The 12,372-nt window shown below is 40.4% G+C and overlaps 1 protein-coding gene across 1 annotated transcript in view; it reads left to right on the top strand.

The window, feature by feature from the left end:
• LOC122494298 (zinc finger protein 729-like) overlaps positions 1–12,372 on the top strand; it is a 48,582-nt gene that overhangs the window by 31,085 nt on the left and 5,125 nt on the right. The window contains exons 5-7 of the mRNA XM_043599364.1: positions 5,612–5,697; positions 7,974–8,100; positions 9,393–9,491. Of these exons, the coding sequence (XP_043455299.1) occupies positions 5,612–5,697; positions 7,974–8,100; positions 9,393–9,491 (312 nt within the window). The remainder of the gene's footprint in view (positions 1–5,611; positions 5,698–7,973; positions 8,101–9,392; positions 9,492–12,372) is intronic.

Raw genomic sequence — 12,372 nt, 5'->3', positions numbered from 1 at the left:
AAACATCTTAAATTTCTTTAATCTGTAAATTTCCCTTCTATTTTTTGCTTTTGTTTTATTTTAATTGGTATTACTGATTTGTTTTTTTAAAAAACTAGGTTTATAGAATATTCTACATTCTGCTTTTGGCTAATTGCTTCCTTAGGGTGTCATATAATTTGTTCTCCTATGCCCTGTATTTCTGTAAATGAGTAGTTAGATCTAGAAACTTGATCAAATCCAGATCATATTTTACATAAATCCCATTTTCAGGCAAAAATAATTCATAGTTGGTGCCTTGTACTTCCTATTACATCACATCCTGAGGCTTTTAAAGTCTGGTGTCCCACTTCTGGTGATGCCATATTGATCAGTGTTCAAGGGCTGTCCACTTAACCTTTTTACAAGGCTCTCCTTTCTTTTTTCACCTATTAATAGAGGAAGGTATTGTCCACCCACCCACCCTCCTCCCCCCTGGGGGATAAAACTTGGTTCTTAGCAGGGCAAACTCTTAAGATATTGCAATGGTTTGTGGCCCTTGGAGCCACACAGTACATAAACACATATACAGTATAACCATGGCATTAAAATTTTATAGTTGAATAGTGGTTAGGGGAAAAAAAGGTGTCTAAAAAGGCTCTTTCAGCCTTTTTAGGGGAAACAAGGGGAAAAAAGGTCAAGAAACACCTAAAGTTTGTAACATCCATTTATGATTGATGGTGAGATCTGTTATTTCATTAAAGATTACATACAGTGATTTTTAAAAATTTAATTGTTTTATTATTCATTTTAGAGAGCGTATGAGCAGGGGAGGGGCAGAGGGAAGGAGAGAGAGAGAGAGAGAGAGAGAGAGAGAGAGAGAGAGAGAGAGAGATATTCCGAAGCAGGCTCCAGGCTCTGAGCTGTCAGCACAGAGCCCCACATAGGGCTCAAACTCATGAACGGCAAGATCAAGACCTGGGCCAAAGTCGGATGCTTAACTGACTGAGCCACCCATGTGCCCCTACATATAGTGATTTTTAAAAATTCTCTCACTTCCTTCTGCATTTCTTAGTTGGAGTTCTATAAATAAGAAATTTTCTTCAAAACTATTTGGTTATCCTCAAATTCAGTTCATATAGAAAGACAATAGTCTATTTGATTCTTTCCCTTTATATATTAGTTTTCAGAGAAATTAGTTGGCATCCTACAACCTCCTAAAGAGTCCCAAAAGTAAGTGAGTCAGTTTATTTTGAGTATTCATGGGTTTTGGAAATACATTTGATAGGTTTCCAACCACTGTAATCTTTTTTTTTTTTTTTTTTTTTTTTTGAGAGAGAGAGAGAGAGAGAGAGAGAGGACACATGTGCACATGAGCTGGTGGGGCAGAGAAAGAATATCAGGGCTCAGGGCTCAATGCAGGGCTTGATCTCATGACTGTGAGATGAGGACCTGAGCTGAAATCAAGAGTCAGTCACTTAACCAACTGAGTCACCCAGGTACCCCTCATTATTCCTTTTTATCTCAAACTGCCCTCTATGTATTTATTACTTTTTAAAATTTATTTATTTATTTTGAGAGAGAGAGAGAGAGAGAGAGAGAGAGAGAGGAGAGAGAGAGAGAGAATCCCAAGCCGGTTCTGTGCTGTCAGCATGCAGTCAGACACAGGGTTCAAACTCACCAACTGTGAGATTATGACCTGAGCCGAAATCAAGAGTCAGACACTTAACCGACTGAGCCCCCCAGGTACTCTCTTTAGCCAGTGGGAGTCCCTTCTGGTCAGTTCCTATGTCTTTTGACATGATCATACAAGAATTGATAGCTTATTTACTTTCTGGCACAAGCTGTCCCAAGTTCACCTTGTACATTTCCTGTGCCAGATCCAAAATGAGCCATCTCTCTAAGGAGTTCTGGTTCCTCTTATGGATCATGGCATATAGAGACTACAGTTTGGATATTAGGAATATTCATTGTCATAGGGCTGTTATTTCTTCTAAGGCTTTTCAGAGGACAAAGCTAATAACTTGTTTTTAATGTATAAACCATAATCATGAATTCATAATCATATTTCCATTTAGACCAATGATAACAAGGTTTTTTTCTATTTGATTTTATAACTTTGTCTCTCCTTTTATACTGACATTCTTGGTTGCTAACAACGTTAATATAATTAGTCTGTTTTACCTGAAAATGTACTTATAATGGTGTCAAAACAACAATAGCAACATTACAACTATCAAAATAGGGAATGTTTGTAAATTTATTTTGGTTATTCCCTATATTTAAGGTCCATGTGTTACATTTGGTTATGTCTCTTAATATCTTAATCAAGTATAAATGTTCTCATAACATTTATTCAAAACATTTTTGTTTTGATATAATATTACACCCCCAAAATAGTAGAATGAATTCTCATATGCCCTTATAGTTTTATTAAATTGTTAACATTAGCTTTTCATTTGCTCTTTCCTTCTACATATGTTCTTTTTTTCTGAACCAGTCGGTAGTAATTTTCAGATATCATGTTCCTTTATCCATAAAAATACATCAGTGTATTTTTCTAAGTACAAGGACTACCACTATCATTCATTTATTAAAATCAGGAAATGTAGCATAGATATAATAATTATTTAATTCAGAATTCATAGAAAAATTTCACTAGTTATCCCAGTACTGCCCTTTATAGCCTTTTTTCCCTTGATCTGGGATCCATTCCAGAATCACATCTAGGATCAAATACTTCATTTAGTTATCGCATCTCTTTAGTCTTATTTAATCTGAAATAATTCCTTGTGTATGCCCATTGGCTGCCTTGTGAATGTTGTTTGTATTTGATCATGCTTTTTTATTTGACTTGGGATTTGAGGATTAAATAAAAGTAATGTTTTATTCTACAAAAGTTATTCACCATGTCTCATAAAAGACAAATTTGGACTTAGCTAACGAATGACTTTATTTATTTATTTAAAAAATTTTTTTTGACATTTATTCATTTTTTGAGAGACAGAGACCGTGTAAGCGGAGGAGGGTCAGAGAGAAAGACACAGAATCAGAAGCAGGCTCCAGACTCTGAGCTTGTTAGCACAGAGCCAGACGTGGGGCTTGAACCCACGAGCTGTGAGATCATGACCTGAGCTGAAGTCACCCCTGGGAATGACTTTATTTAAAGAATCACTGCAGTGAGGGAAGGAAGACTTGTAATTGGGAGAACACTCTAACCATAAGATCTGCAGGCATCTAAAAGGTCAGGCAGAAAATAATTTTTTTTTCAACGTTTATTTATTTTTGGGACAGAGAGAGACAGAGCATGAACGGGGGAGGGGCAGAGAGAGAGGGAGACACAGAATTGGAAACAGGATCCAGGCTCTGAGCCATCAGCCCAGAGCCTGACGCGGGGCTCGAACTCACGGACCGCGAGATCGTGACCTGGCTGAAGTCGGACGCTTAACCGACTGCGCCACCCAGGCGCCCCGAAAATAATTTTTTTTTATAAGGAAGATAAAGCCAGAAATTACTGGGACAAGTGGGGAGTCAGAAGTGTAGATTTTGTTCTCTGAAGCTTGTATCATTGTTAAGAGGGTTGTTTGCATCCTTTGCTGGCTCAGAATACAGGGTAGGCCAAAGTTCAAAGGCCTGAGAGAAGGAGAGAAGCCTGACTAAAGTTTGGTCAAGTAAAGTTATTGGGCATTTTTGTCCAGATTAGTGAGTGGGGTCAAACAGCTCAGCTAGTCATTTATGAGACAAAGAATGGCCATTTGGAGGTTCCGCCTGGCCTTCTCATAGGTTATAAAAGGGGGGAAGGGTCATCCTCAAGTCTTATCTAAGTCATAGAGGGAAGGGAGGTTCATTTCATTCAGCTGTTTCCTAGTGTATAAAGGATGAGGGGGTATCTCTCATTGTGGCTATGGCTATTTTTCAGGATCATAGTTCTTGGATAGAGTTTAACATTGTGAAACCCACCAATTATGTCAAGGGCTGAGAAGTTAAAATGTTGACAATATGTGAATGAAGATCAAGCGACCAGTTAAAAGTTTCTTCTATCTAGTAGAAATGAAGTTCACTAAAAAGAATTTTTTTTTTCAACGTTTATTTATTTTTGGGACAGAGAGAGACAGAGCATGAATGGGGGAGGGGCAGAGAGAGAGGGAGACACAGAATCGGAAACAGGCTCCAGGCTCTGAGCCATCAGCCCAGAGCCCGACGCGGGGCTCGAACTCACGGACCGCGAGATCGTGACCTGGCTGAAGTCGGACGCTTAACCGACTGCGCCACCCAGGCGCCCCTAAAAAGAATTTTTAAGAAATTAATTTTTCAATTGTTTTACCTTTTGTTGGAAAAGAATGGTTTTGAATGATATATTAAAATTTTAATTACACTGTTTATATTATACACTTTTTTTTGATTTTTTAAATGTTTTTTTTATTTTTGGAGAGAGAGTGAGGGACAGAGCACAAGCAGGTAAGGAGCAGAGAGAGCAGAAGACACAGAATCTGAAGCAAGCTCCAGGCTTGGAGCTGTCAGCACAGAACCCAATGTAGAGCTCAAACTGAGCTCAAACTCTCACAAACTGAGATTGTGACCTGAACTGAAGTTGGACGCTTAACCAACTGAGCCACCCAGGCTCCTCTATATTATATAAACTTATATATATTTATATAAACTTATATATAACTTATATATACTTACATAAATACATATATTACAGTGTATCTGACCTATTAAAATTTCATGCTGGAGGGGGACAACTAGGAAATAATGTCTAAAATGGCTCCTCAGCGGGGCAATGATAGAAAACAAGGTTGGGAAATACTGTTTTAGCCATTTGCACAAATCTATTTTTATGTCTTTCAGGAAGTATTTCAAGTTTTTCTTCCTACAGGTTTTATGCATTTCTTGTCAACCTTAGGCCTAGATACTTCATCCTTTTTGTGGCTTCCTAAGTTCTGTGAGCCATCCTAGCAAAGTATCAAACCTAGGAAGGGACTGTGGGAGCCCCCAATTTATAGCTGAGTGATCAGAAGTACTGGTGGCCAGGGATTTCAGACTGACTTCTGGAATCAGGAGCAGTCTTGTAGGATTGAGCCCTTAAGCTGTGGGAGCAAAGCATCTCACTTTGTGTGTATATACGGGGGGAGGGGGAGAGGGGAGGTATCTGGGGAAGCTGATCTCAGGGCTCCCTAGGTATGCCCCTATCCTAAAGATGTGAGATGCCCTGGAAAACTAGTACCCTGTGAGGTCCTATTCAGCATCAGGGGGATTCAGGAGAAGTTTGGCCTGAATTCTTTCTGCTGTACCTATATTCCATTGGATTTGCAGGAAAGCTAAGATTTTTCCAAACTCCCTCAAAGAGGTAAAACAGGGGTGGCTGAGTGGCTTAGTTGGTTAAGTATCTGACTTCAGTGCAGGTCGTTATCTTGCAGCTCGTGGGTTTGAGCCCCACGTCGGGCTCTGTGCTGACAGTTCAGAGCCTGGAGCCTGTTTCAGGCAGGCTCACACACACACTCTCTCTCTCTCTCGCTCTCTCTCTCTCTCTTAAAAATAAATAAACATTAAAAATTAAAAAAAAAAGAGGTGAAATAAAGTTAGTGTCAAGGTGCTTATTTTGTGGGCTCTGAGGCAAGGTTTATCTCATGGCTTCTGTTTCTCTCTCCAGCCCGGCGTTCTCTGAACTCTGCACATCACCAGGAAAAGAACCCAGAAAACCAATCAGTCCCGATAGTTCTAGAAAACATGCCCCATGTGAGTTACTATTTCATTTTTCCTTTTTTTTTTTTTAGATTTTTTAAAAAAATTTTTTCGTAATCTCTGCACCAAATGTGAGGCTCAAACTCACAACCCCAAGATTGAATTGCATGCTCTACCGACTGAGCCAGCCAGGGGCCCCTCATTTTTCCTTCTTGAAGTGATGTGTTGTGTGATGTGAACACCAGATTTATTTATCCCCAAATTTTCTGCCTTGCTTAGCTGCCTGAAGGAACCACTCCCAAATTTCTCCCATTCCAGTGGCTAATCCTAGCAAAGAGCTCCATTCTTCTCTAAATGCTTTTCCCCTCACCAGAGAGTGTTTAAGTATTTTTTCAGATCATTCTACATATTTTACATGCAAAGTCTTCTGCCAGGAGTCCTAAGGAAGCAGTATTAAGAGCAGTATTCCTAATACTAATACTTAAGAGCAGTATTAGTATAATGGTTTGGTGAGGTAGTTACATGGGACATATGGCAAACTGATCTTCTCTATAGACCTGGGTTTCCCACTTGGAAGTGACAGCATTTCTGCTGGGTGTTCCAAGTCTCAGTGTATGATAAGATTTTCTGCAAGGCTTTTAAGATTGGGTGAGGAACTGAGTCCCGAAAAGGAAGAGATCTTGCCTCTTGCAGTTTCCTGTTGATGCCATGACAAATTACTATAAACTCAGTGACTTAAAACAACATAAGTTTATTATCTTATATTTCTGGAGGTCAGTGTCTGAAATTAGTTTTACAGGCTAAATTTAAGGTGTTGGTAGGTCTGTGTTCTTCTGGAGGCGAATCTATTTCCTTGCATTTTTCCAGCTGTTAGAGGCTGCCATGTTCCTTGGCTTGTGGCTCCCTTCCATTTTTACAGCCAGCAGTCATCATTCTGACCTCTGCTTTCATTATCACATCTCCTTCTCGGCCTCCCTCTACCATTTAATGTTTATTTATTTCTGAGACAGAGCATGAGTGGGGAGGGGCAGAGAGAGAGGGAGACACAGAATCAGAAGCAGGCTCCAGGCTCTGAGCTGTCAGCACAGAGCCCGACATGGGGCTAGAACTCACAGACCGTGAGATCATGCCCTGAGCCGAAGTCTGAGGCTCAACCTACTGAGCCACCCAGGCACCCCTCCCTCTACCATTTAAAATACTCTTAAGATTACATTGGTCCCAAGCAGATAATCCAGGATAATCTTCCCTTTTAAAGATCCTTAATCACATCTACAAAGTTCCATTTGCATTATAAGGTTACATACTCACAGGTTCCAGAGATTCAGATGTGGACATCTTGGGGAGGGTGTTATTCTATGTATCACAGTCCTCTTACCCAGGAACCAATGAGAGGATGACCAGCAGTCAGGTTTACCTTGGAGTTGGCCAGAATGTGTCAGTGATACCCGAGGCACCTAGATTGGCATCCATAAGCTAGCTGTAGCCTAGGAACACAGAAAGTAGAAATAAAACCTGCCAAATGCCTACTCTCTTGAGAACTGTAGATTCTTAGAGCTCAAAGACGTTGGAGAATTAAATGAAATACTCCCAAATAAGCAGATCATTTCATACATAAAATGGAAACATCATAATATTGTGACTTGAAGAATTCAAATCTTCAAAACATTCTTTTTAAAAAAATATTTATTTATTTTGAGAGAGAGAGTGTGTATGTATGTACAAGCCAGGGAGGGACAGAGACAGAGGGAGAGAGAGAATTCCAAGCAGGCTCTACACAGAGCCTGACTCAGGATTAAATCTCACGAACTGTGAGAGCATAACCTGAGCCAAAATCAAGAGTCAGATGCTTAACTGACTGAACCACCCATGTGCCTTAATCTTCAAAAAATTCTTAAGTTATATCCAAATTCTATGTTTTAGACTAGAGATTTGTTAAAAATTGTTTGGAAAGATTTCATTAAATTTGTTTATATTTTTCTTTAAGGGGAGAAGAAAAGGAAAGAACTCATATTTGTTGATAATTTATTATTTTTTGAGAATCTGAAAAGCTTAATATACTGTGTGATTACATATAATATTTCATTTAATTGGAGAACTGCATTCATCTGGCCTTTTGTATTCCTGGACTTTTCTGGATAATAGAATTGTCTTACTATACATTGGAAGTTTTGTCTTTGTTCAGGCACCTAATTTCTTTTACTGTTACAGTGTGTTCAGCCATGGCCTATTTATTGTCATCCCCTTCCTTCACACCCTCCTCTTTCTTTCCTCATTTTACCTCGAAGTCATTGCCATATTTTCACCAACAATAAATGGATTTGTTGTTTCAGTGGTTGGTGACTTTCAGGGATGTGGCCATCAACTTCTCTCAGGAGGAGTGGGAATGCCTTAACTCCACTCAGAGGGATTTGTACAGGGATGTGATGTTGGAGAACTACAGCAACCTGATCTCACTAGGTAAGATCATCTTGTACAGAAAGGTTTGAGTGTTTTGGAGGTAGAAATGTAACCGAACTCAAGGTGCACTAAATTGCACACAAGCCAAGGAAATGTTGAAAGCAAAGAACTTTGTATTACTTGCTACAGAGACAGGGAGATTGGTCTGAATGCACTGTCTCCCTGTGGGATTATTACAGGAAATTTTTATGCAGTGTATCAGGGTGGGGGCAGGGAGTTTGTGTAAGTAAGCACTTTTGGTTCAATTAGCATGTCCAGCATGTCAACATGCCAGTATGTACATCATATGTTCAAAAAATGGTGGAAAACTCTACCCATGATAAGAGATCTTATTTTTTTTTAATGTTTATTTATTTATTTTGAGGAGGAGAGAGGGACAGTGAGAGAGGGAGAGAGAGACTCCCAAGCAGGCTGCATGATCAGCATGGAGCCTGACATGGAACTTGATCTCACGACTGCAAGATCATGACCTTAGCTGAAATCAAGACAGATGCTTAACTGACTGAGCCACCCAGGCACCCTAGAGGACATCTTATTATTATAATGAGCTAAGGTAACTTCAGGTCAGCTCAGGGGGGCTTCTGTGCAGGTCCTCGGCTCTATTCTGGCTCAGACTGGCTCACATAAGGAGCTAATGGGCTAGACATACTTAGCAAGGAACTGTCAGGTGAAACACCTATTTAGGTGTCTCCTTGGCTGGAAACATTGATTCTGGAAAACAATTCTGCAAAACAATTATTGATTCTGCTTTTGTCTTTTCCCCTCCTCCCTTCTGCTGATAGCTTTAGGCCCTCTTATTGGAATAACTTCCCCTTTCATTCTAGCTAACAGAAGTAGACAGCTCCACTGTGTACCTTCTTTTGTTTTATATAATTTTTTTTCAATATATGAAATTTATTGTCAAATTGGTTTCCATACAATACCCAGTGCTCATTATATAATTGTTTTTAATGTTTATTTATTTTTGAGAGAGACAGAGTGTGAGCGGGGGAGGGGCAGAGAGAGTGCGAGAGACACAGAATCCAAAGCAGGTACCAGGGTCTGAGCTGTCCGCAGAGAGTCCCACACAGGGCTCAAACTCACAAACTGCGAGATCATGACCTGAGCTGAAGTTGGATGCTCAACCAATTGAGCCACCCAGGAGCCCCTCCACTGTGTACCTTCTTATTTCTCATCCTTCAGACCTTCACATATTCCTCTGTCACTTCCTTCAGTGTCTTTGATGACCAGTGGACTGGATTTGAATCTGGGACTCTTATACCATGACCATATCCCATTTCTTTTCTTTTAAGCTGGATGTGCGATCCCTAAACCAGATGTGTTTTCTTTATTGGAGCAAGGGAAGGACCCCTGGATGGTGACAAGAGCCATGACAAGAAGATGGAGCTCAGGTGAATAAAGAGCAAGTCACATAGGAGCAGCTATTGCTCATAATAATACAGCTGGTCTGTGAGGTGGCAACACTTGGAGATGTTTGCATGAAGCTCTCTTCACAGGCCTGTGGAAAGAAGCCTAAGGTCTCAGCAGGAAGGTGATATCAATATGAGTTGCCAAAGGAACTTCCTTTCCAACTCCCATTTACCATACTTCTTCTCTTATATTCCCCTTTTGTTTTAATGAGGAAGTTACTTTTCATTTCTTCCAAAGATAATCCTTTTATTTATTTTTAATTGAGTTGGTGTCTCTAGCCAGCAAATGTTTATGGAGAGCTTGCTGTGTTCTTAGATTAGGATAATCAGGGATGATCTCCCAGAGGAAGTAATTTTGAACTGAGGCCTGAATGAAATTAGCCATGCAAAAAAAGGGAAGTGTGTGTTCAGTCACATGGGACAGAAGTGTAGAGGCCCTGAGATGCTGAACTTCACTTATTTGAGGATCAGCCTTCTGGCTGCGTGGCTAGAACAAAGTCAGCATGGCTAGAACAAGGAGAGTGAAAGTGGAAATTAGTGATGAGGTCAGAGAAATAGGCAGAGAACAGATCACATAAGACCATGTAGGCCATTGCAAGGAATGTGATTTTATTCTAAGTATAAGGAGCTGTTGAAGGGTTTTGTGCAGATGAGTAAGGGGTCTTTGTTTACACATCACTCTGGGTGCTTATGTAGAATGAGGTTAAGAATGAAAGCAAGAAGGCCAGTTAGAGGACACTAGTTCAGGAGTCCACTTTAGAGATGATAGTGTCTTGGAATGGGGTCTAATATGTGAAGAAAATGAGAATGGGTTATATCTGATGGTACAATTAATAGGATTTGCTGAAGGATTGGAAATAGAAAGAAGCATCAGAGTTTGGAAGCCTGCAGAAGGAAGTCAAGAGTTATGCACTGGAGATGGCCATTAGATATTCTTGACAGAGAAGTTAGATAAGCATTTGAAAGCCTGCAAGATGGTAGTCAGGACTGAGGGATAAATATAAGGTAAATCTCTGGATGATGGGGCGAGATGAGAGACTAGGGAAGAAATAAGCCAACAATAAAAACTGTTGTGGGGTAATGACTTAACTCACCAAGCAGTGTTGAGGACCCATTTGAGGAATTCTCCAAAGTACAAATAGAGTTTTTAAATGTATTAGAAGTTTTTTATAATAGTGCCCTAATAATTAGGACAAAGAAGTATGGTTTAAGTTTATATATGTAGAATTATTTCAACTGTATAAAAGTGCAAGAAAAAAAATCCTGGAAGCAAATATGGGAAAAATGTTAGTTATAAGGGTAGGAGACAAAGGGGGAAAAAGTATTGACAGGAAATACAGACATCTCTTTTGAGAAGTTTTACCAGGAAGGAGTACAGTAAATGGATAGGAGCTACAGGGTGAACCATAGAATCAAAGGAGTTGTTTTGTTTTGATTTTGAAGGAGAGTCTTTAAGGTGGAGATAAATATTGGAGAGATGGTACAAGAGTAAGTGATCTGGAAATATGGGTGGTAGTGGTCAGTAAGGATGGTTACTTGAAATTGAGTTTTGGGAGGTACTGTCCTAATTAGAAATAGCAAGGTCTGTTATGTCTACTTCAGGGGACGGTAGGTGGAGTGAGGTGGAGGAAAACAGTGCTTCTGGGAAGCAGGGTGCTCAAGGTTGCAATCAGAGCAAGAGGTGAAGAGAATACACAGAGGGAAGGAGGCTGAGGTTGCGGAAAGTATATAGTGAGTTCCTGGAGCTCTAGTGGTCAGAGAGTAATAGAACACTGAGTCACAATAAAAGATGTCTAGACCTGGAATGGGATGAGAGTGATGAACAAGGATACAGAAAGCCAGGGCTTTTCAGGAGTATTGGGATACCCAGAGATGCCAAGCATTACAGGATAGGTCTTGGAGTAGTTTCTTTGGGGAGGGTGAGTACTTATTCCTGTCATAAACTAAAGGTAGTGGGACTGTCACATTGAGAGTTTATGGAAGTCAAGACCTCCTAGGAGAATCCAGCATTAAGAGCAGGATGTGGCAGTCTTACCAGCATCCAAAGCTATGGGGGGCCTCCCTTGTAGGCTACAGTGGGTAGAGTAGCTATCTTTTTTTTATGTTTATGTTTATGTTTATGTTTAGTTTGTTTGTTTGTTTATTTATTTATTTATTTATTTATTGAGAGAGCAAGAGAGTGTGGAGAGGTGGGGGGGGGGGGAAGGTAGGAGAAGCAGAGAGAGGGGGAGAGAGATAGAATCCCAAGCAGGTTCCATGCTCAGTGCAGAGCCCAATGTGGGGCTCAGTTTCACTATCATGAGCCCATGAGCTGTGGCTGTCTTACTATAAGAGAGAATTGCAGGTGCGGCATTGCTGGAGTCTGAGATTGGGAAGGACTTTTGAGGAAAAGCAAAGGTATGTGAAAGGATGAGCCCTGAAAGGATGTAAAGCAGTAGGGAGGCCGAGGGTAGAGAGAAAAACATTCTTGGCAGAGGAAACGGTGTCCTGAAGGCCATAGAGCAATGCAGCTTGGTGTAATAGGAGGTATTCAAAGAAGGCCCTTATAGTTGGAGCCTAGTGAGGGAAGGGTGCCAGGTGTGAGTTTGGAGTCTGCCAGGGTCTAGGCCAGGCAGAACCTTAGGGATTATAAAAATGACCTGATAGGTTGTGAACAGCATTTGTTTTTGTTTTTGTTTTTGTTTTGTTTTGTTTCTTTTTCTTTTTTTAAAGAATATTTATTTTTGAGAGAGAGAGAGAGAGAGACAGAGTGTGAGTGGGAAAGGGCAGAGAGAGAGAGGGAGACACAATCTGAAACAGGCTCCAGGCTCTGAGCTGTCAGCACAGAGCCCAAAGCAGGGCTCAAACTCACGAACATCGAGAT

The sequence above is a fragment of the Prionailurus bengalensis genome, chromosome E2 (assembly GCF_016509475.1).
Source record: "Prionailurus bengalensis isolate Pbe53 chromosome E2, Fcat_Pben_1.1_paternal_pri, whole genome shotgun sequence".
Lineage (NCBI taxonomy): Eukaryota > Metazoa > Chordata > Mammalia > Carnivora > Felidae > Prionailurus > Prionailurus bengalensis.
This window is presented reverse-complemented; position numbering and strand designations above follow the sequence as displayed.